Source organism: Cyanistes caeruleus, chromosome 1, assembly GCF_971803275.1.
Source record: "Cyanistes caeruleus chromosome 1, bCyaCae1.hap1.1, whole genome shotgun sequence".
In the NCBI taxonomy this organism is placed as follows: Eukaryota; Metazoa; Chordata; class Aves; order Passeriformes; family Paridae; genus Cyanistes; species Cyanistes caeruleus.
In genome coordinates, this window is record NC_141701.1 from 130,826,183 (window position 1) to 130,851,074 (window position 24,892).

Genomic DNA, 24,892 nt, shown 5'->3' on the forward strand with positions numbered 1-24,892 from the left:
ATGCGTGAGCACTCAAATGCAAGCACCAGCAGAAGTACAGGAGAAAAAAGATCCATCTATGGAATCTAGTTACATGTGCTTAGCAGGCTGGGTCAGCAGTTGTGATCCCTCACTTCAGAGGCTCAGAAATGTTCACTCCTGGACTTCTCAAACCATTTTCTTTAAATTCTGAAGTGTTTATATGAGTTATTTGCATTTTCCTTCCATATTGCCAACTGAAATATGGATTTTGCTAAAATTGGAGGAAAATCGAGATGCAGGAAATAAAGTTAATAGGCACATATGGGTAGAATATACCTACCACATACAAATGTGATGAAATTGATACCAAGAAAGTGATAAAAAATTAGTATTTATTATCTTTTTCCAGGAATCCAGCATCTCATTAGATGACATTTTATATCATGTTCTTCATGCATGGCAAAATATATTTCACCTGAGAAACATTATAAGACAGATTTAAATTCTAGAAACAGTTGCTTTTTTAAAAAAAAAAAAAGAAAAAAATAGACAAATTCTTTTCTGCCCTTGAAACATCACAACCAGCTTGAAACAGCGTTGGTCATATGCCTTCTGATAGAAGCATGAAGAATAGAGGCTTTTCTGTGGCTGGGAGGGTCTAAAGAGGGACCTGGTCATTTGAGGAAATGGTCTTTCCCCCTGCCTCTGGTTTTCAAGTAATTCTACATTTAAATATATCAAATTAAATGCAGGCATTTATATTAAGCATATATCTAAAACTACAACTGGAGGTCTTTCAATCAGAGTAGCTTAAAAGAAATTGTGATGCAAGTGAGTATTTTCAATTTTATTTTAATGGAAAGAAGCATGTTAAAGTTGAAAACATCAAATGATGAATTGTCTTCTACTTGGGTGAGTTTAGAAACCTCCCACAATCAATGAGGAGAGCAGAGAGACCGGCGTAACACGCGAGACATTTATCAGGTTTACCTGCTTGTGAGCGTGGTCATAAGAATTGATGTGGTTGTCAAATTCCTGGTGTTTGTGGTACTGCTTGTCACATAGTTCACAGTAGAAGTTGGCCTTCACATCCTCCAGGGCCTTAGCTGCAGCTTTCTCCTTCTCAGCGTAGTCCTGCAAAGGCAGAAGCAGAGGGAGACGCTTCACCTGAGACCGTGAACTCCTGTTTCAGCAGCTCTTTTCATCCCAAACATGCTAAGGAGGTTTTGGTCTTCAACAAAAGAGTTCTGTTTCCTGGGAAATCATTCTCACTTCTCACTGTAAATTCTGCAGTCAGAAAAGTAGGGAGGATTGGGGTGCAGAGGAATACTGTCAGGACACTGCCTAGCTCCTGGGCAGGAAAGCTGAGCAGTGAAGAGCAAGCAAGCCCCCAGTGCCAGCCTGTTAACTCTGTCACCAGCCCCAGATTGCCTCAATATCTGTCTGCTCTTACAGGTGCTATTCCTCACAAGAAATAAACTGGTTTAATCTGATACTATGGCAGATTTCCTTTTGTGTTCTGACTTCTGTGAAATATTCACTGGGGCCAGGCAGCAGATTGCTATGGCTGGCTGAGATTTCCCTAGAGCAGAGCCACCTCTGCAAAGGCCTTCTCTGTTCTTCCCTGTGCTTCCCAACATCTGCATGAAGGGACACACCATCCAGCCTAACCAAACTGAAACTCTTGCCTGCCTGACACAGGCCACAGCCACTGAGGAGAGCACCAGCCCATGCCCAGGCTCATGCAAACACAGCTGAAAACAGGGAAAACACAATTAGTTCTTACATAGTTGACTTCCATTTCTCCCCAGTGGCATAAGTGAGTGCTATGGAGAGTCAAATACTTCAATTCAATACATAATATTAGGTAAAACCAGAAAATTTCAAATGTAGAAGCCAAAAGTTACGGAATTCAAATTAATGCACTTAAATAGAGGGCCTGATATGCAAAAATGGAAGCAGCTTTTGTCCATCTTATTTCTTTTAGAAACCCTTCATTATACTGTTATTATTATGACACTTCCTTAAACATTTTGCATTGAAGTGAAAACTTCTGATATGGAAAACAAGAACAAAAAAGTTGGTAGAAGCTATTCATTTTATATGCATATTGACAAGCTGATATTTCTTGAGTGTATGTAATATATTGCCAGGGATTGCAGTAATTCATCATTTGCTGCATCGTTTTACTCTTCTAAAGAAATGAGTGCTTTCTGCTGGCAGGCTTTCCATGCTATGCAGCCATTGTTGTCTGCTGTCCACATGTTTCACTGCTCTTTGAGTGACAAACCAGAGCAGAGGAAAGGCAGGACACGCTGCACATCTGGGACAGCCTGCTCTTAGCACATCTCCCTGCCCAGCACAGCTCCAGGGATCAGAGCTGGGTGGAGGCTGCTGCTTGGGTATGGCAAATGAACATGAACAGACATTTTGAGCCCTTCAGAGGGGAAAGAGCTTAATGAATGACACGATTCAAATCTGAGACTTGGCCAAGCAACCAGTCCTGGCTGTCAGTGTGAGACACTGAACTTTGCACAGCTCTGTGCTGTGAGCCCTTCTGTTTTACCCTGGACTTTACATCCCCAGATTGGTGTGAGTAGGTCTCCTTTACACCATGGTTTGAGAGCCTGCCTTTGCTGTTGAGATTAATTTCATCTAAACTCAGCTGTCCAGAAGTCAGGTGTGTGGGTAAGACAGTATCCTGAACTTCTTCTGTAAGAAACAGAAAAATGCTAGACACTGCCAAATGGTTATTAATCCCATCTATTTCAAAAACCCATTTTAGGATGAGATTAAATTCTCCAGAGCTTCTATCTCTTTCCAACCACTGCAAGGCTCTACATTACTAACTTGGCCTACATCCTTAATTCTTAGATTGCTGGACTCAAAGATAATAAATTCTATAGTGTATTTCTTTAGATTCAATTCTAAATCTCCCCATGAAACTCACATGAACTGACCTACTTGAAGACAGGAGGTCAAAGTGGTATACTGTGCCCAGAATTTTGATTTCACATCTTATAGAAGATACCAATGACATGTCAACTCCTCTCAGAGGGGACACATGCAAATAAATCTCTCCTGCAAGCATATAGCTCAGGTGGGTCGATATACTATCTATAGTACACTCAGAAAACAACTAAGATGAGCGAACATTGCTCCACTTGAGAGGCTGCTCAATTATGGTAGTTAATCCTTGATTGTATCAGGGAGAAATATTCTCACAATCAAATAGTTAAATAGCTTTCATTAGTTATTTAAATTTACAGAGCCCATTAAAAAGTGATACTTTTCAGCTTATGCTTCAGACCCATTGTTTTGCTAGCATTAATTATTCACCAGGCCTTTGATATAATTAAAATGCATAAATTAGAATGTGGATGCAATAGTATTAATTATGCAGAGATGTCTTCCCTGAAAGTCAAGTGTTGGAGGCAACATATTTTTATTCTAAACTAGTAAAAATGTAAGTTTTGCACTCACTGGAAGCCAGCCAAAGCATAATTGTTTAGCGAGAGGGGTTGTGCTTCTTTTTTTTCTATTTTTTTTCCCCTTGGTCTGAACTGTCGATTAAATGTTTACAACCTGCTCCATCATTCCTCCTGGTGAAGGAGAAGCCTAATTGTTAGACACCACATTACTGACTGTAAAGCACAACTGAAACTGCTGCTCATGAGCATTCCAAACTGCCAACTTTATCTTTCTCAGCAGAAATTAATACAGTTCCCTTCACATAAAGATGTTTTAAAACAGCAACAAGGCAGCTCCCAGGTGCATCCTAAGATAATCACAACTACCTCCATTGCCTTATTGCTTAATTATGCTTGTCTGCCATGGCAAAAGATATAACTTCCTGCTCACTTATCGATCAGATGCAGGGAAATTGAATGCCACATCACATACTTTAGAAAGGTCGTGGATTTTTCTTCCTCTACAAAGACATAAGAACTTCTAGCACTACTGTAAACTGTGCCTAGTCAAATGAATTTTCACATCCAGACTTGTAATATCATCTCAGTAGACTTGTACAAACCAATGGTCAATTCTGGCATGATGAATGTGATCACATGAAAGAAAACCTATGGAATTACACCTGTAGAAAGCATACATGATCAAGAAGGCCTGATCACACAAATGCAGACACAGGCAGGCAGGAAAGATGCACAAACACATTTTGAAGTGTGGACCTTCACTGGTAAGGAATATATGTGTCACAGGCTCATAGACTTTATTCTGGATCATACCCTTCTTACTAATGGCATACAGCCTGGGTAGATGAGTGTACTCATAAAACAATATAAATTAGCAGTTCTGTCTTTGAGTCATGGACAACAGTGGTACAAGCTGATGTAAGGGGTGATGCCATCCTTGCAGGTAAGAACTCCTAGAAACCATGGATTAGCCAGCTTCTGTGGTGCTGGATGCAGACAGTGCAGTGTACAAGGATAAACAAGTGCAGAATATGTCCCTGCATTTTTTCTAGAAGCCTGAAAAATGGTTCTGTATTATAGATTGTAATTGCATTCACATCAATTTGACCCACAGAGACACATAACTGTAATAATTGTTTATATATGGGATTAATTTAAAAAAAATACTTCTCTAGCATGTTAAGCTAGAAGTGCTTTCACTTAGCAGCTACTTTTGCAGTATGATTCGTATTGTGAAAATGCAATTAATGGTAGCTGACATTTCATTTTCTAATATAGGGAAAATCAATGAAAAATCCCATGTAACTGAGTTTTCTTGAATGTTGCCACTGACATCTAGTCAATTAGATACCATTTATTAAATCCAGAGTCTGTAATAGATATTTAATAGATTGTATGGCCATTAAAGGATGCTGATCTAGACAAAACAATACCACATTTCTTGTCTGAGTAACTGATAGTAAATATATCTGCTATGTTCAAACGGACTGAGGTGAAAAGTAGGTCACTTGATACAATAAAACTTGCAGAGGCAATTTTCTACAAACCCATGGATTTCTAGAAATATAGTGGAGTAAATGCATGGTGCTTGTAATAGAATATGAGAAAAATATAGCATCATTAGCCTGCTTTTGATTACCTATTTCTAAATTGGAATGCAAAAGTAGTGATGGAGCAGCTAACTCATATTAATACAGGGCTCAGTAAGTGACAGACTGCTCCCTCTTCAGGGACATAAGCAATCAGAGTTTTGTAACTTAAATATAATTTTGTGAACAAGATTGTATATGAATGCAAGTTTTAAATACTTATGCAACTACTGAAGTGCCTCTTGGGGGTTCTCAGGCTAGAGGTTAAAGGAGAAATAGGACAGATATAAGCACATGAATTAAATACAGATTACCATCTCCATCTAAGACTTTTTAACATATTTTCATTAGTGAATTAGATGACAAAATGAATTGTGATAATGTATTAATTCTATGAATGGTACTAATTAACAGCATAAGCTATACAAATGCTTTAGGGACCAGGATCAAGATTCAAAATTACTGTAATAATCTTCAGATATGATCTTAAATCAGCGAGATAAAATTCAGTAAGATGTGTGTCAAGTGCTGCACTTTGGAGGGGAAAATCACATTCATTGATACAAGATTGGGAATAGCTGAGTAAATGCAAATACAAGGGAAAAGGTCCAAGAACTAGAGTGGAAAAGAAATCAAATGAAAGTCAACAGTGAAAGTCAAGGCAAACCACATTCTGATGTGTTAATAGTAATGTTATAAGTAAGATGCTGAGGGTAATTATTCCACTTGATTCAGTATTGGTGAAATGTCAGATTTAAAATACTATTTGGTACAGCTACACTAGCAAATGACTTGGCTTCTAAAATCTGGCCCTCTATCATTCCCACTCCATGTGTGATAGCTCATTCCCAGGCTTTTTCATTTCAGAGTTCTCTTTGAGATAAAAATGATTGCAGTTCCAGAATAACATTTGGTGCAGGGACCACACTCTACAGGCAGCAAGGGTGAGACACCACCAACCTCTCCATGCCCTACATAGTCTTTTGAAAACCCACATGATTTTTCTCAAAGAAAGTAACACTTGCATGCCATAAAAACACATGCAGCATTGTGTCACAAAACTACCACAGCAATGATTTAATGTAGCCCTTACACTTCTTCATACAGACTGAAAGAAAAACAAATATAATAATTACACCTAACAGTACCAGACAAACTGGAGTTTACTTAGGGCAATATGGACTTTTTGGACAGTTTGCCCTGGGTTATATGTGCTTTTTGGGGAAGACCAAAGTGTAGATGTAGTCTTTGAGACAGTTTTCTCCTCACAATTTGAGAAAGACCCATACTTATTTGAGAGATCTTTGAGCAGAAGTGTAGGGATAAGTGGTTTAAAAGTAAGTTACATGCCTACATTAGGCAAACTAGACCTCAATCTGTAATTTGTATTTTCATTGGATCATTAATGTGAGTACTTGTAAAAAATATTTTTGAGGGAAATCTATAGAACATCCCAGGTTGGTATGGAACATCTCTGGGTGGTCAGGACCTGTGCATAGATGAGTAGAAACAGCAGTCACAGAGCCTTCATTTTGTGTGCTCATTCACCACATCTTCCAAATTCCCCAGTTTTAGAGATACTTGCACATAATTTTTATGTTATTTTTATGTTTTCTTCTGCAGCTGGAGTGAGATAGATTTTAAAAGATCTTTAAAAGTCAGCAGGCAGGTGATAGAATGCAGGAAGTAATCAAAGTACTTGTGTGCAGTGTGAGACTTGAGTACCACAAAAATGTCCTGATATTAAGATATGTAACTGAACATCAGGTTGGTTGAAATTAATGAACTTTTCCCTGAAAGCTCTCTCTTTTTTTTTTTTTTTTTTTTTTCCCCTCCCTGGAGAAGGCTGTTCTCTTACCTAAAGACTTTCCTAGGGAAGTTTAGCTATGGAGATGGAATAAAAAGCAAGTGATTTGTTCAGCTGCAATAGCTGGCAGTGCAGAACATTTTCATTTATCCCACATATGTTCTGCCATTGTCCACCTTGAAAACTCAATGCACAGTTTCTGCCACTGTGGGATCTACAGTGAGGATTTACAGAGCTATCTATTGCAAAGGATTTTTTCTTCAAAGGCAGTAAATGCTGCCATTCTCAGCTGACTCATAGAGGTCAACACCTAACTTCTGCAAATAAGTACATCTTCATATTTTTCACACTCAGGCAATTACTGCAACATTTTCAATCATATTCACATCCATTTGCTACTAGAATGCTGAGAAGTGCAATGCTTTTAGCAGGTCCTACATGCCCCTCAGAGTATAACCCTGCTGGGACTAATAGGACATGTAAACCAATTCCTAATCTAATTACTGTCAAAATCTTCACTGCTGATTGGAACAAACCTTATGGGACATAAGAATTCAAAGAACATGAGAAGATCAATCCAGATCTTCAGAAAAATCTTTTCTACGACACATGGTTGCTGCTGGTAACTTTATAAAGGAATTAAACTTTGATATTTTCCATATTATAAATGGAGCATGCAACCACTAAAACTCTTTTTTTTCTAGATATAAAGGGCATTTTTTAAACATCCCAATGTGATTCAACATTTTTCTCCTCATTTTCAGAAACTGGTGGAGTTGAGGGAGCTGCATGCATTAGATTTTCTGAAAATGTAATCAAGAGTTGAATTGCAAAGGTAATTAGGTACCTAACTGTAACTTACATACAAAATCGTGTGTATTCAGTTTAATTCTTAGAAAAATATACAATTAATCAAATTTGAACATTTTCATAATTTTATATTGCAAAGGGATATATCTAAAAGATAGTATATACTGGTTTTGTCTGAGATAATTTTCTTCATAGTAGTTTAGTTTTCAGCTGGGGTTAAAAACGTGACAGAATAATTATCAAAATATAATTTATTCAACTGAGAAAAAACTGCCTGGAATTGCACCCAGTGCAGAAATAAGAGTTCTAGGATAAAGCCAGCTTAAAGAGGATATTAAAAATAGAGTGGAAATAACATAAATGGGGACAAAGTTCAGTTTGAGAAAATCAAGGGGTAAAATGGAGATGTGTGATGAGTAGTGTCCCCACAGGTCCCTATTAGGACCAGTGCTGTTCAATAACATCACAGATGACAGGGTGGGGTCAAGTGCACCTACAGAGAGTTTGCAGATAACAAGAGTGGTGGGGCTGACATGCCTGGGGGATGGGATGCCATCCAGAGAGAACTGGACAAGCTCAACAACTGGATGCATGTGACCCTCATGAGGCTCAATAATGCCCAATGTAAGGTCCTGCACCTGAGGGAGGACAACCCTCAGTTGTACAAGAACATTAAAAAGGATCTGTTCCCATGTAGTAACCAAATACTGAGATGCAGACTAAAAAATACATTAAATTTAATACAGAAAATACACAATCTCCAAACAGAGTGGCGAACACACTTGGGCATAAAGCCAAATGATATACACAAATCCTTCAATATATTTAGGCTGGAATCCATAAGGTTTCTCATCATCAGTGGAAAAGACTTAAGGACAACATTGAAGTTGCAGGTATCATTTTAAGATGAAGCATGATATATTTATGAGGGGGAATATGTGATGTGATTTGGTTGACTAAATTTGATTTGAAGATTTAGGAAAGTTACACTAAATCTGCTTAATGATTAATGTCTTGCTGCTTGATTTTTATCTCTGGGTCTCCTTGTTAATCTATGCCCTATATTAATGCTAGCATTAACATTTGACTTATTGCTTTGGAAGAGTTTCCAAGCATAAAGTCATTAGAGAACAATTTCAAAATAAAAATGCTGCCATTAAAGAAAGAAAAAAAAAATTGTTGCAATTCAGTTACTAGAGCAACAGCCCTAAGAAGATGAATAAATATGACTCAAGGACAGTCTGAGAACACAAAGGGCATCAGAGCTGTCAAAATTACTGGTGGTAGAGGCTGAAACAATTTCTGGGGTAATGAAACAGATGTGGGTTTCTTATAGTTAGGATTATATTCTAGGCATTTAAAAGAAAATTCTAAGAGCTTTATGGGTAAGATTAAAAAGATAAAAAATTATAGAGGATCTCAATATATTTCCAGCTACTCTGCAGATATGGTTCACTGATCTTACATGTCAATATGACTGTAGAAAAATGTAGATAGAATAGAAATGGTTTTTTGAAGTTGGACAGAAGAACTGTTCCTGTTATGGACAAGAAAAAAAAAATCATTCACTTTTTCCATATAGACCTGCTTTTCTTCACAAATGTGAGTCCTTTAGTGAATCTGATTGTGACATTTTTGTCTGCCTTCTATTCAAAGTCAATTCCTTCAATTTGTTCACTGATTCATACTACTTTCTCTCTCCTCCTCTCAGATGATCATTTCTTTTACTCCTTTTCTGATGAGTGAGGTATTATCAATTAATCTGAAGAGTTAGTCCTCCATTTATGTCTTACCATTCTCACTTTTCCACTTGCGATTTTTAGAGTACAATGCATGTTCTAGCACTGCATTTAATAGATTGATGTATTTCTTTGTCTGTCACTTCTTTTCAGATTAAATGTACTCGACATTTTTTAAGATCTTTGTACATTTTGACCTAAAGGCTTCTACAAAACACAGTGGAATATAACTTATACATAGTGTCTTTCATATTTGATCCAGCTAAAAGCACTTTGCAACTATGATTTTGATCATTGTTTAGGAAATTGTGTAGGAAATACAGCATTTGATATGAGCATAATAATAGTTACCACAAAACTCATATATGGCTGTTAGAAATATTTTTATTAAGTGCCTTTTTCACAAAATACAGACTAACCATATCAGATAGCATTTTATAGTTTTTAATAACAATAGCATTAAACATTTAAATCTCTCTCTTTTAACATTGTGGGACTCTTTCTTTGCAGATACCACAATATTAAAACCAGTTCCTGTAGACTTATTCAATATCATAAATGATGCAATATGTCTAATATCAGTGGGTTTCTTTGCTCATAGCAACAGAGGATAATTTTTAATTTTATGATAAAATATTAATAAACTATTAGTAAATCCAGTTTGGTCAATTTATTTCTTATATTATGTATATTTGCAATCTACTTCAGAAAATGTCTTACGGGGTAAGCATTAATCATACATTTGAATTATATTTATGCCGTTCACCCTCACTTAAAATTAATCTATAAGATACTGCATCATTGTTTCATTGTGTAGAATTTGAGAACAAGTTTTTAACCAGAAATCAGGGTATTTCTGCACATTAGCTTTTCATATATTCTTTTTTATTATTATTATTTTCAATAGAAACCCAGAATACTGATTAATGAAAGCTTTGGTTTTTCTCAGCACCTGAGGTTATCCAAAGGAAAAAGAATGAATTCCAAATTGCTCTATGAAGTCCAAATGGAAAAATAAAGTTTACTTTTTAAATTTATGTTTTTACATACACATATATCCTTCTTCCTCTGCAGCTCCCCAGATGCATTAATAGGTTATGATATTCTATATACTTTTTTTGCTAACTCTGCAATTTTATACAAGCTACAATTATATCACCTGACCTAAAGTAAAAAAGAATCTTCTCATTTGGATTAATATATATTTGCATTCTGATTGGAAAATAATGCCTGGGCGGGAGAGAGGAAAGATGTGAGTGTGACAGGGAAGGAAGGAGGGAGGGAAGGGAAAGGAGGGAAGAGAGGGAAGGGAGACTTTTTCTACCTCTGTTTTAGCCAAGTGCTTCTGGCTTGAAACTCATCCTGAAGCACACACGGCAATTTAAATTAGTTGATTTTTAAATACAATTGGACACTCAGCTTGTAGATTAATGGCACCCTTATGGCAACTTCCAAAGTTAAACTCTCTGTCATCCCATATTCTTCACCCATGATGCAGGAAATAACTGCCTGGAAGGAGTCCTGGTATCCAGTGCCAAGAGGTTTTTCTTCAGTTTTCATGTTCACTGTACAACCATTCCAGGGGTACATAACAGAATCTTTATATCCCATGGTATCCTGTTCAATTTACAGATGATCTGCATGACTTGTCTCTGATCTCTTACCTTCCTTTTTTTCTGGTCATTTCTTTCCTTCACATTACAACCCAAAGCAGAGAGAGAATCCTGGTCCTTCCTGCCAGTTTCTGGGTTTACCAGGCTGTACAATTGGTAGTGATCTTCATTAAGCAGCTGCAACAACTTACAGCAGCTGCTGTAAGTCTGCAACACTTCTGATTACTTATTGACATATATATATATATATATATATATATATATATATATATATATATAAAAAATAAATCTTTAGAGCAAATTCCTGGCCTTCATGAGGATGTGGAAAAACCCCCAGACTCACCATCAGTTGTGACACCTTGTGCCACTTACCATTCTCTTTCTATGCTATTATCCAGCTTAAGGACATGTTGCAAAAGGGCATGAAGGGCTATCAAAAAATGTAGGCCTAAAATGCTCCACCCTATCCTCATGTCTTGGTGAAGCCCTTTCCCAGAAGCTGTAACAAACCACAGCTGTAGCTGCATCCGTCTCCAGCCCAGGCTCTAGCACAGCCCAGCATGGCTGGGCTCAGTGGAAGCTTTGAAACAATTTAGATCCAGGGGGATTTACTGAGATTATTAAAATTAATAGAAAAGAGGGTGAGCACATTCTTGCAGACACAGTTTTGAAAAAAATAAAAAAAAACCCCAAATTAAGGTGTGGAAGAGGAAAATAGCTGTTTAAAAGACTACATTTTTTTTCTTGCTGTGGTATTTTTTGAGTAAAATACTAATATGTTACAAAATTGATAGCAAACATCTATTGTGCTCTTGAATTCATCATGTATGATTACTACTATTAGGAACAGAACTGCATAATGCAACATGCAATTTAAAATAAAATGTCAGTGTCTGGGACACAAAAGATCTTAAACAGATACTTTGTTGAACAAATAAAAGATGATCCATCCTCATCTTCCCTCAAATGAATAAACTATATAACACGGAGCTAATTCTGTCACAAGTGCTTGGTTGGGAATGTCGTACCCAGACATAATGAGCACTTCTAGTGCTGCTGTGGAGAACTGAGGCTTCCTGAGACAACAACTCAAGCAGCTGATTGCTGCTTGATGCTGTAAAATGAGGTCTCCTGGGGTGTCCATTAATCCCATGAATTTACTGAACACAGGGCAATGTAGAGGTGCTTGGTTTTAGAAAAATGAGACAGGCTGGCGTCTCTCAACTTGAAAGAATATTTCTGGCTTCACCACCACCTATTATAGATACAAATGGGGTGTTCTCAGCTCCAAGAGTATCATCATTAAATTTCTTGCCTTATTGTGTCATATTTCCAAAGAAAGAGTCTTAAAGAAATGAGTGAATTTACATCCATTACAGACTCTCTGGATTCTTCTTTATTTTTTAACTGTGATTCTGTGTTGAATATTTAATGATTTTAATGCAACATAAGTGAATAGAAGTAGTTCCTAACTTTGATTTTTATAACCTGTTAGTCTGACTATTTGTGTCATGAAACAATGCACAATCTTATTAGGTAATGGTGCATTTCTTTAATGAATATGAATACAAGTGTGTGAGCTCTCTAACTCTTGATCTAATTAAAATAGATGACTCAATGAATTAATGATGAGACATTTCCTTCCAGTATTTTAAACTTACATAGTAAAATGTCTGTTCTTCACTAAAATGCAACAAACAAAAAACATTAATATAATCTCAGGTGTTTGCCACTGGCTTCACTGGAATGATACTTGGTTATGTAACTGTATGTATGAAAGCAGAAGAAAAGGAACATCATTTTCATCTCAGTCACAGTTTATTTTCTTGTAGTCCTGAAAAGAGCAGGGAGTTGGACTTGATCATCCTTCTAGACCCCTTTAAATTCAAGATATTAAACTCTATGATTCCTGCAGCAATGCAGTCCTGTAGTACATTGAGAATTCACTGAATTGCACAAGAGGATCTGGAGACCACACTCAGTGATTTGTGTGAAGTCGTGCATGTACCCATAATCAATCTGAAACCAATTAATAAACTACTGGGCAACTGCGAATGAGTTGGTGCTTAGAATATGAATGAAAAGTTTAACAAAGAATTAATGTGGATGGGCAGGAAAACCTCCAACAACTTGGCATAGAAATTGTATTAATAAGCCTGGGGGAATTATTTGTAATTACTTGCCTTCTGCACAAACTTTCTATTGCCACAGTTTCTAAACCACATTATTTTGTATCCATCCCATTGACACTTCACTGCTTACATTTCAGTTCAAACCAACCCATTCTAGTGCATTTCTGTGGCTGGTGGTTTGGCTCTAATGCACTTGACTTTCATCCCTGAACAGCTTTTTCTGTACACTGGTAATATACTGTTTGGAAGACCCAACAGAAAATTAACCATTATGAGATTTGATGTACTAATGTGTAGCTGGATTTTTCTGAGCTGGCTCACACTAATATCAACAGCTATCTGGTGGGACATGTGCTCTCACTAGTGCGAGTATTCACAACCATGTCTCACACATGTGGGGAATAACACAAGTGCACTGCAGAAATGTACAGGAAATACTAGTTTTGTCAGGTCTCATTGCCTGTATTTAGAGATAGCCTTTTTAATACAAGTGCATACCATGGGGAATTTCTAAAAGCAGAAGTTCTGACTTGATTCATTAGGGCTTTTACTAGTTTATTCAGGAAGTTAAGTCTGTAGTAATCTAAAAGCAACCGGGACTTCATTTGCATTAAGACAGGTGTCATCAGGTGAGATTCAAACTTCATAATAGCAGTTACTGCTAGCCTGAAAATTTTCTTTTTCCCTATTTGAGAGGAACACAACTCTTAAATGCTGGATACTTAGCCATATTCAGTGACCTCTATTCATAAAATTCCAGTGATGAATTCAGTACAAGACACTTTCATATATTCAAAATCCTTATCCTATTCTAGAAGAGTAACTCTGACAAGTTTTGCCTTCAATGCTCTGTATGTTTAACAGAGAGAAATAAAAAACCAACTAAAGCCATATGTGATGTATGTGGTCAAGTCTGACTTCATCTTTATGACAATTTGTCATATGGTTGCATACACTTATATTTATTATTCAAAATATCATTCTGAAACTTGACTGCCTTCCACAATGAGTACAGTGCCAGGACTTTGGCCTCAGCAAGCTCAACTTTACAGCACAGGACTTGTATTCACCTTTCTGGAACCTGTAGTGCTGCGTTTGCCATCACAGCTGCCTCTTGTGAGCCCAGTGTAAATGCAGCATATTGAATTGAATGAGATACCATTTGAAAATAACAAGAGAAGAAATGGGCCTTTATGTGTCCCTCCTCAGGGACTGGGATGCCTTCCTGAAATTAAATAGCTAAGCAGCTCCTTGCAAACTTGTCTCCCTTTCATGTCTTGCCCACTAAAAGGTGAATTTTCTGTTCAATTTGTGAACGTGGTACTACATTTATTCATGTCCCTTTTCTAACCACCAGGAGGACAAAGGAGTTCAGTACAACACTTTATGCTTCCATGGCGAATGTGAAAGCAAGCGCTGAATGACAGGAGTAAGATTCGCCTGTAGGTTTGTGGTTGTGCCAGAAATAGCACCCCATGTTCCAGCCTTAGCCCAGTGAACTGCATGACTACATCTTCAGTAATTTTAGTGAGTGAAGATATCTAGAAAGCATGGAAAATGTGACAAAGAAGATGATTGGAAAATAAAGGAACAAATGACAAAGTGCCAGAGGAAATATACAAGGGAAAACATAGCCGTGGAAGATGATGGAGAGAAAACCTTCATGCTAATTACCTAACTGAAAAGAAATCTCAGCATGTTGATATTCATTCTTCAACATTTTCTGTTTACTGTCTGTAGTATAGTATGTATAACATAACCACAAAACTATTTTATAGTTCCATCTAATATGTATATTAAATACATCATATTATACTATAACAACAGTAGTAAAATAGTACTGTAAATATACTCTATATAGTATCAATGTTATTAATATTAACATTAATATTAATGTTAATATTATATTACTAGATTTTTTTTTATTACATTATAAATACTTTAAATTTATATATGATATTACTGTACACAAGTGAGAGGAAATTGACATCACTAAATCTAAATATTATTATACTCAACATTATACTCTGCTATAAGGAGAAATAGTGTTACTACTATCCCTTCTACCAATTTGGCTCTCCTAATAACGTGTATTTTCACAAATCACTTCAAGTAAACATACGGTGCCATCGCTTCTTGTATAGTTTTAATATCTTTAAATTTACAGCAGAGTGCAAAGTTAATGGGAGTGAATATTTGAGATTAACTTAAATGTAAAAAAATCTTGCTTTCATGTTTTTTGATTTTATGATTAATGTTGAAAAATGTCTTTTTTCAGTTAGTTTCATTTTTACTGAAGATTCCATAAAAGAGAGGCTACTTACAGTAATGAGAGTTTATGACAAGTTAATCTTTTAATAATACATTTGTCCCTAGTTTCTCTAGTTTCAGATTTTAACTCAGTCTAATAATAAATAAAACAACTTTGGCTGCTACTCAAGATGAAACATGCAAAGGTCCATGAACTGAAGTATTTTCTTCAGTAGATACTTCTCAAAAATTTCTATTCATAAAAGTCATAGTTATATCCTGGCAATCCTTATCACAACTGTTCAAGATGTACTGTTCTAAAACAAGCACTTGCTTGGTTATGCATGCATAATAAACCCTCTTACTGAATTTGCTTTTCCTTACCACTGCTTCATTTGCAAATGTAATACATGCTTGCATGCAGAATCGGATAATGAAATTAATGTCATGCTTATATTTTCAATAAACAAAAAAGTACTCAGCATACAATAAAATAATAGAAAATTAAAGTGACAAAGCAAACAAGATAGTCATACAACAGGCACAAACCCATCCCATTTCAGGCATTATTTAATTAATTTAAATTATACTTCTGCCCAGAAACTTTATCATATATCAAACAAACAAACAAATCTGTGGTTTTTTGAACACTAATTGCCCACCAAGACATTTTCTGAAGTTACTTTATTTCTGCTCAGATTCTGTATTTGGTAATTAGTTATATTTCCTTGAAATATTATGATGTGACACTGGTATCTAATTTTGGAATAAATTCAACCCTGCAGAGAAAATCTACTTATGATTCTCTGCCCCGCCTTCAGCAAAATTTAGGAGCTTGACTAGTGATCTGCACTGGGTTGAATTCCATTTACAAATGAGTGTCAATGTGCAGATTTAAAATAAAATTCAAAGTTACTGGAGGAAAGCCAATGGCTGGAACTTGTCTGAATTAGCCACAGCTTTAAGTGGAGTTTAAGCTTATTTTGCCCTTTGTTTGCAAACTCATGCAAAACAACCAGAAGGGAATTCTGAAATTCTCGTGCACAACAGTGGCTTCCATGTTTGCATTCACCTTGGTTTAATTGAAATGTGGCTTCTTTCTTCTAGTGCCTTGAGTTGTTGAGGACATTTGGGGTTGGTTGGACTCTAGGATCACGAAAGCTGCTCACATGCATAACAGATTGTGGAACCTTGTGTTTAAGTACAGTGTAATCTTTTCTCTGGTATAACACCATCTGTAGTTCAGCCAGGGCACCTCATACTAGAGATTTGAGATTCTGATGGCAAAAGAAAATTAATTCAGTGCAGACTTGAGACTCTTAAAATATCTACATTTGAGATTATGCATTTTATTTACTTTTTTACACTATTTATACTAAAAATAAGAAAACAGATGCCAAACAGGTGTTCTTCAGGGAATGTGCACATCTCTTCCTTAGCTTTTTGGATCAGAGCAGTAGCAAGCTCCTGAGGCAAACTCAAAAGCCATTTCCAGCAGGTTGTCTTGGTTCATGAAGCAGCTTTGGTGTGTGCAGCTGGCTTTCTTTCAAAGGAAAATGTAGCATAAGAACTGGCCAGAGTGCATGCTCAATGTGCCTTAACCACAATGGAAACATAAAAGTGCAGAGTAATGTCATCCTGCAAACACCTTTGAGCCACGTGTGTAGTGGGGACCACTGCTCCTAGTGAGCAGCCTGAGCCTTGTCCAAAGCAAAATGTCTGAGCAAAGTTCATGTAGGTGTCTCAAAACCAGCCCTTTCAATTCACAGATCCACTCCTACTAAATGGAATTACTTGCAATTACTTTGTGTAGACAGGGCCTGGTTCCGTGGTAGTCAGAACAGCTTATGATCCCCTTCTGTAACTTTCCCTGCCAGATTCTCCATCGCATTTGGCCTTGATTCACCTGAAGTCAGTAGAGGACAAAGGTTTTGCTACATACCAGGGGGGCATTTGTAAACATATTGTATTGTGCACCTCTCCTTGGGTGACAGTTGTGTTGTTAGACCCTGTCTACCTTTCCAGATTTGAGGGTTTATGTTAAAAACAGGAACAACAACTTGCTGAGTTATGTTAAAAAAAACTCACACCACAGTCCACCCTGCATTCAGCCTGTCATCAAGAAGACGAGGCCAAACACTAGGGTTGCTCTGTGCAGAAGTGAAGGACAGTCCATTAGCAGCCTGTAGCTTTAAAATAGCAGTGAAAAGAATGTGAGCCCCCAAAGTGAATTTTTTCCCCTCTTGCACTCAAGGAAAGAGTCATCTCTAACTTACACAATAAGGTCACTGTGTTTAGGGACTGATTTTTCTTTTCCATCAAGGAGACACAAATATAGCTTAGGTCCTATAAACTGAACATTTTGATAACACTGCAGTCAGGTCAATTGAAGTGGAACTGGTACAGAAACATTATCAAGCATCATTTCAATAGCGTGTGGCTGTCTTCCAGGGGTGCAAATTTCATTACAATATAGCAAAGCAGTCTACGAACCAGATTAGCTGAACAGCCACTATCAGCACTCAGGAAAATAATATCAGTGACTGACTTCACCTGCTTGAGTGGTTTAAATGTCCTGCCTTTCCATACTGATAACATGTGGCACCACCTGCAGCCTGAGGAAAGCATGATTTTGTTTGATATGATTATAGAACCATAGCACTTTTTGACAGAGAAGAAAAGACATATAGTCTAGGTCATCTCGTCCATCTCCCTGTAACTATATGAAAGTTGCCTGGCCATGTGCCTGAAGTGCATTAGAATAACACCTGTTTTTTTTTCTCCTCTGTGGTTTTCTTTATTGGATTTGTTGGGTGAATTTTCAGATTCAGCCCAGCTGAGTTCCCAATAGCAATGCCATTGGAGTCTTTACATAGGGAAAATACCAGTAATTTGTTTTGGCAGAGAAGAATAAGAAGCAAGATGTTATTTTTAGAAATGTTCTAAAGATTTTCCTTGGGGTTTAATCTCCCCAGCACAGGATGTCTGTCTGTGGGAGGACACTTTGACTTGTTATGGGCAAGTGCTTTCCTGTAGTCCAAAGCTGGCAACCCGGCTTGGAAGCAGTCAGGAAATTTGTACTGCCAGGTGGATTTTGAAGTGATTCAATACAAAGAGCCATTTAGAGGCAGAATCCTCATTAACCAAATTATGCTTCCTGTACTTAACTGGCTTCACAAGTATACAAAGCTAGCACATGCTAGATATGTTATATGATTGACTCATTGTATCACAGAATATTTTGGGTTAGAAGTGACCTTAGAGGTCATACTGTTCCAACTCCCTGCTATGGGCAGGGACACCTTCCACTAGGCCAAGCTGCTCAAAGTCCCATCCAGCCTTGACACTTTCAGGGACAGGGCATGCACAACTTCCCAAAATAACCTGTTACAGTGTCTCACCACCCTCACTGTAAAGAATTTCTCTTTATTATCTAATTTAAACCTAACTGTTTAAAGCTATTGCCCCTTTTCCTGGCATTATATGCTTTCTTTTAGCCACTTTAAGTGCTGGAAGGTGCTCTAAGATGTCCCTGGAGCCTTCTCCAAGATGAGCAATTCCAACTCCCTCACTGTCTCCACAGATGTGCCCAGTGCTCTGATCATCCCTGTGTCCCTCCCATGGACTCACTGTAGCAGTCCATGTCCTTCTCAAATACCCTATATACATCAACCTATAGTAAATGAGAATTTTTTTTTAGTCTCCCATTCATCCCTGTAAGGTTTTCTTCCTTGGAGCAGTGTTGTAGTAGACATTTGATTGGTAGTATAACACTAATTTTACCCTAGTTATAGGAATGAATTTTCACTAGCTGTAGTTTTGTCGGGGATGAATTCTGATGTAAATAATGATGTACCACACATATCGTGGGTAGGTAATACAGCACAGACTTGATTTCATTATAAGAACGCCTACCAATTTATAAAAAATCTACCAATAAAATGCCATCATCAGTTTTGAATTGCATCCTTAGATTTTTCTGAGGCCACAGAGAAGCATGCTACAGTACATTATCAGTCTGTAGTCGCCTGCTATTTGCACAGCAGTAAGCTTGCATGGTTCCATTAGCTTGCTCAGTTTAGGCACAAAAAGATCCAACTACAGATTCAATACTAGGGCAAGAAAAGCTAGAAAACAGATGCTGACCTCTGGCACCCACGGAACATTTCCACACTCAGTTTTCCATTATCCTGGAGGGTGTTCTCATTACCAGCTCCAAGAAAAGTTTTCCTAAGAGTAGTGACGCAGAGAGCACTGTAAGAATGATTGCTCCCATGGACTGCCAAAGCATTACTTGCAGCTGAGTAACAGAAGATGACTTTAACAAGATAGTCCTACTGAGCACACTGTTGTGTAGTCATTAGTGCAGGCCTTTAGAAAGGTATTAACTTCATGACTATGACACCTAGGAACCGGTGCACAAGAATGTGCACTGTCCAGACTCTCCTATTACAGTGAGTCGAGTGCTGGGGTTTGGTTCTGTTGTCCACACGTGTTCACTGCTGATCTGTGCTTAGTCCTGCTCTGTCAGAGCATCAGTCTGCTTTATATGCTCCCTCCCACCTGTGCAGTAACTTTTACCTTAGGTGCTGTCAAGTGTGAGTGCAGATAACATCTTATCAGCAGAGCATGGACTGTGAGAAGTCCTGCACTCAGATCCACTTCAGAGCAAGATGAGCTGTTCCCTAGGCTACATGGCCTGTGATGGACAAATGTGAGATTTTTAGTTCCTTTTGAGATTCCTGTGGTATCAGTGAGTCCATACAGGGTTGTTTGATGCACTGGACTCCACTCAAGACTCACACCTTTCTAGAAGAGCTACCTGGGTAGCAGGCCACTTGAAATGAATGGCCACTTGGCCACTGAAAAATGTTACCAGATGAGGAAGCTCAGGAAACTGAATCCTGTCAATAGCCCTTTTCTAGGGAACAGATATTTCTAGATGTTTCAGCCTAGAGATGAATATAATTTGGGAATGTAGAGCCAGTGCTTACAGCAAAGGGAAAAACTGAAACCTTTTAAAATCCCTGAAAAGGGAAAGAGGTCAACCCCATCAAATTAGGACATGAATTTAAAGACCTTTTAATTTTTTGACTCCCAAATTAAATAAATTCAATCCATCTTCTCTTTTGGTTGCAGGTGCCTGGATTCCTAGTTCATGTGAGTAAATCATGTTATTATGTTAGTAAAAACTTGGTTTTGCACCATCCTTTTAACTTCTTTGACTATATCCAGTGAATAGAGAAAAAACAAAACAAAAGAAAAGACCCCCTTTTTTTTTTTTAAATCCTAATTTTTAGGTCAGTTATTACTTTGAATTTTCTAACATCAGGAGAAACCAAGCATCTATTTCCAGGTGGGATGTCCCTTGAAAGCCCTTTTCCCTAAGGACAATGGAACTGTCAACCAAACAATGGGTGAGGGACGACACTTATTCTGCAGCTGGTCCAGCACATGTAATTCTCTTTTATATTTGATTAAAAAGAGAATGTCCAGTGTGACCCCATCAGTGTTCCAATAATGTGGAAACCTGGTTCTGCAAGTTATTTTTCACCAGAAAGTCCAGAATGCCTCCTGTTAATATAGGGGGAGTAGGTGCTTGTAATGTGCTATCACTATTACAGTAAAGTAAATGATAATAAAAGGAACTCTACAGAATTTTTTGTCTGTAAGGATAAATTTGTTTGTGTGGCTATATTCTAGCCACGGGGTATTTTGGTTAAAAGAAGATAATGGACTTTTAACAAATTACAGGTTTTGCTGATGCTTCATGAAGGTCTCTTGGACTGTTTGAGGGATGCCAGAGTTCAGTGGGTGCTATATAATCACACAGAATACCTGCAATTTTTTCCTATGAATACTTGCAAGCAGTGCAGAAATGAAGAGAGTGATTATGCTTTGGGCAGGTAATTTTGATTTACTACATTCAGTAGTCTAGATAAAATCAATTTCATATGCATTACTCCATAAGAAGTCTACATAGACCACTAAAGTCTTATCCACCTTGACTGCTCAAAATTCCATTGTCAAATTTCCTTTTAAAGTAACAAGAAAGAAATGCAACAGTTTGATTTTTTAAAATTCTGTTCTAGCTTGGTGTGTAATATTTTGTTCAAATACATTCTAAATAGATTTATCTTTTTTCATAAAGATTGACATATAATGCAAAAAAGACTAGTCTACCTTTGAAAATGTAAAATGTTAAGGAAATGGATAGATAGATAGATAGATAGATAGATAGATAGATAGATAGATAGATTTAATGCTGTTGAGATTAATACTGGACATACTATCTCTAGTGTTCTTTATGTAACTGTCTTCTGAATAAAAGATAACCTCTCCTTCCTAGAACCTCAGCCCTAAGCCAAATATTCTGTTACATGGAGTTGAAAACAGTCTGAAGATTTCTTCATCCCGTGCTTCAATAAGGGCATATATTCAGAATTCAGGCATCCAAGCTGTGAAGTAACACTGTCTTCAGCATTTCCAAAATTGGTTCTCCAAATGGCTTTAAACACTGACAAATCTTTTGTCTGAAACTTTTGGTGGTCTATGGGAAATAGAGTTCTACTTAACTTTTTACAATAATTCATTAGTGGTGTTAATTTGCTGGGCCCTACTCATTTCTCATATCTTTGTAAATACTACATGTACACATTTGTAGAACATTAGAAAGATTTTGTAAACCACAAAAAATTAATACCAAGAGGCAGGAACAAACTTTCAATGTAAAAATTTCTATTGGGAATGAAAAGAAAGTTTAAATGACACATACTGAGGAAAAAAGTACAGTTAGCAAGCAGAGGGTAATTCAATCATAAAATAACTAGAGATTTGCTAAATCTGGAGAGAATACAAATAATCTAATTTTACAAAGGGAGTGACTGAAATGTACTGAAAGGATCAACGAAATGGGATGTTACTGACTCAGTCAATTTATTAAACTTCTGAATATTGTTATTCCTTTTAATTTAATCCTTTGTGATCCTGGAAGTTTCAAGCATGTTTTCTCCCTTTCTCATGAGGTTTCATTTTGTCCTTCCAGATGATTCCAAGACTGGAATATTCTGCCTCTCCATCATGACTTGGACAGTTCTTCAGATGCTTCTTATGAGCATTTCCTTACGTTTAAGTTCCAATTGTTATACTTTCTTGTCTCGCCTTAGTACAGTTGGGAAACTTGGTGTAAGTATAAGTTTATTTCCAACAGCAGACTGCAAAACTGGCATGCAGCTAGGGAGAGCCCTTAAAAGAACTCATTCCACTTTCTGGTTCATAATCCAGAAAAGTAGACTTAATTGTAAAAACAATTTTAAAAATACAAGGAGAATTTATCTAGACTGCTCATAGTGTCCGTCCCACCTCCCTATCTCCCTTACATCATTGGATAGAGCATTACAGTGGTGGGACTTAGAGGGAGAGAAAAACTCTCTGGTCTTGCTGGTAAAAGACCCTTTTACTTGTAGAATGTATTATCTATAAATAAGATAATTTTAATATAAAGACTGCAATCATAAATCAGCATTTCACAACACAAAAGTGTTCCAACCAAAATAACCCTGAAAAACCCATTGGCAACATCTCTTCTGTTGCATGGGATTTGGTCTCAGAGATATTATGAATATTTCTGACACTGTCTTTATCTGCTCCACTGCTTGTGTTGTGGAGAGAGAAGGACTGATGAGAAAGGATAATGGAGAGACTGGATCAATAAACTGAATGCTTCCGTACTGCTGTATTTTTCAAAATAAGGCTGCCCATTCTACACACCAGCTGATTTCTGTTGGTTTTAGTATAAAATACATGATAACATGCAGTGATTGCTATTATTTCTTTCTCTAGTACCTTAGAAAATATTGCAAGTGCTTGAATCAGCACATACAGTGGCACAGAAGTACTTCTCATATGGATTAGACAGGGTTTGAGATGATAAAGTTTACAAAATCCACAGCATTTCATAACTCCATCTTCTTTCTTTCTGTACATCACTATTTGCTTTCTAATAAATACATTGCCAAAGTACATTTTTTCCTGTCTGTTCCACAATGCTCACCAAACTTACAAGGGACATGTCTGAACTTTGATGAATGACCAGGTGTGAGAGCTCTAATGATAAGATAATTTCCAAAGCCAAAATGTGGCCTACAACTGTGCTCCATGAAGCATTTGCCAGCATGCCAGAGGAACCAGCTCTTAATACTGCTGGAGAAGAACAAAGAGTGGGTGCACACACCCATTCAGAGTGGTCCTATCATGCTTCAAAACAGTCTGTGTCCCCTACATTTTTTGGACCTCAAAAAGTGAGCCCTATTTTAGCATTTTTCTCTAGCATTAAGAAAATATCAAGCCTACCATAATGCTCCACTGCTAATATGCACATAAACAATTTAATTATTATTTGTCAGAAACTTTTGGAGATTTAAGGAACCTCAGGTGAGTCAATACTAGGAAAATGCTCATTAGTAAACATCTCTTCTTCATTAGCACTTCTACTCTGCTCAAGGTGCACCTCAAACACATCAATACAATCAAAATGGCACAGTGGAAGTTCCTACATGTGAAGACATTGGATAGTGCTGTGTGATGCTGCTGCTATGTAAGGACAAAGCCAAACCATCAGCAGTCCAAAGTCTTTTTCCAGACAGTTAAAAGATATAAGGCACAAGGCTGTGTTCAGAAATGGGTGAAGTCTAGTGATGATATGGCCATGTTGGCTCTTTGATCCTTTTTGTTTTTACCAGTTCAATACTTACCCACTCAGGTGTCACTGCTATACCCAGTGCAGAAAATTATATAGGTCTTTTAATTCATATAGTTCCTATTACTTCAGAGACAAATCTTTTTCAAGTATCTACCAGCAGAAAAAAAATGCTGCCATAGAAACCATCTTTTTTGCTGCCTTAACAATCCACCACTCAGCAATTTTCCATAATATATAACATAATATAACATGGAATACGTAATGTAATATAATGTAATATAACAAAGAATATGCAGAAGTGTATACTCTTGCCACAGTAGGTGTTTATTTATAATTAGATGAATGTTAAGAACTGCCTATGCAGACAATGATGTCAGATCAATAAGTGATAGTAAATGGCAAGTAAGACATAGATCTATATGACTGTATAATCAAAATTGGTCATGCCAGCATTTGCTTGTGTAATTCAATATTTTAAAAAGTAAAATGTGAGATTTTATTCTAGTATAGTCTTCTTTTGCTTTGCCTACATTTAATGACTTTCTTTTTGTTCTGGAGATTTAACATATGCAAGGTATATATGTATTTATAAAAATACAAGGTAAAAGAACAAGTAAATTTTAGATAACGATACTTGATTTTCCATGCCATTGTTCATGTCAACTTCTTGTCTCCTCAATACCACAGCCATTGTCACTTCACATATATCTTTCTATCTCTATCTCTATCTCTATCTCTATCTCTATCTCTATCTCTATCTCTATCTCTATCTCTATCTATCTCTATCTCTATCTCTATCTCTATCTCTATCTCTATCTCTATCTCTAATATATCTATATCTATCATCTCTATCATCTCT

The 24,892-nt window shown here is 37.0% G+C and overlaps 1 protein-coding gene across 2 annotated transcripts in view; it reads right to left on the reverse strand.

Annotated features, from left to right (window-relative positions):
* ZNF804B (zinc finger protein 804B) overlaps positions 1–24,892 on the reverse strand; it is a 231,580-nt gene that overhangs the window by 31,443 nt on the left and 175,245 nt on the right. For both annotated transcript variants that reach the window (XM_086858305.1, XM_086858307.1), the window contains exon 2: positions 952–1,095. In XM_086858305.1, the coding sequence (XP_086714431.1) occupies positions 952–1,095 (144 nt within the window). The remainder of the gene's footprint in view (positions 1–951; positions 1,096–24,892) is intronic.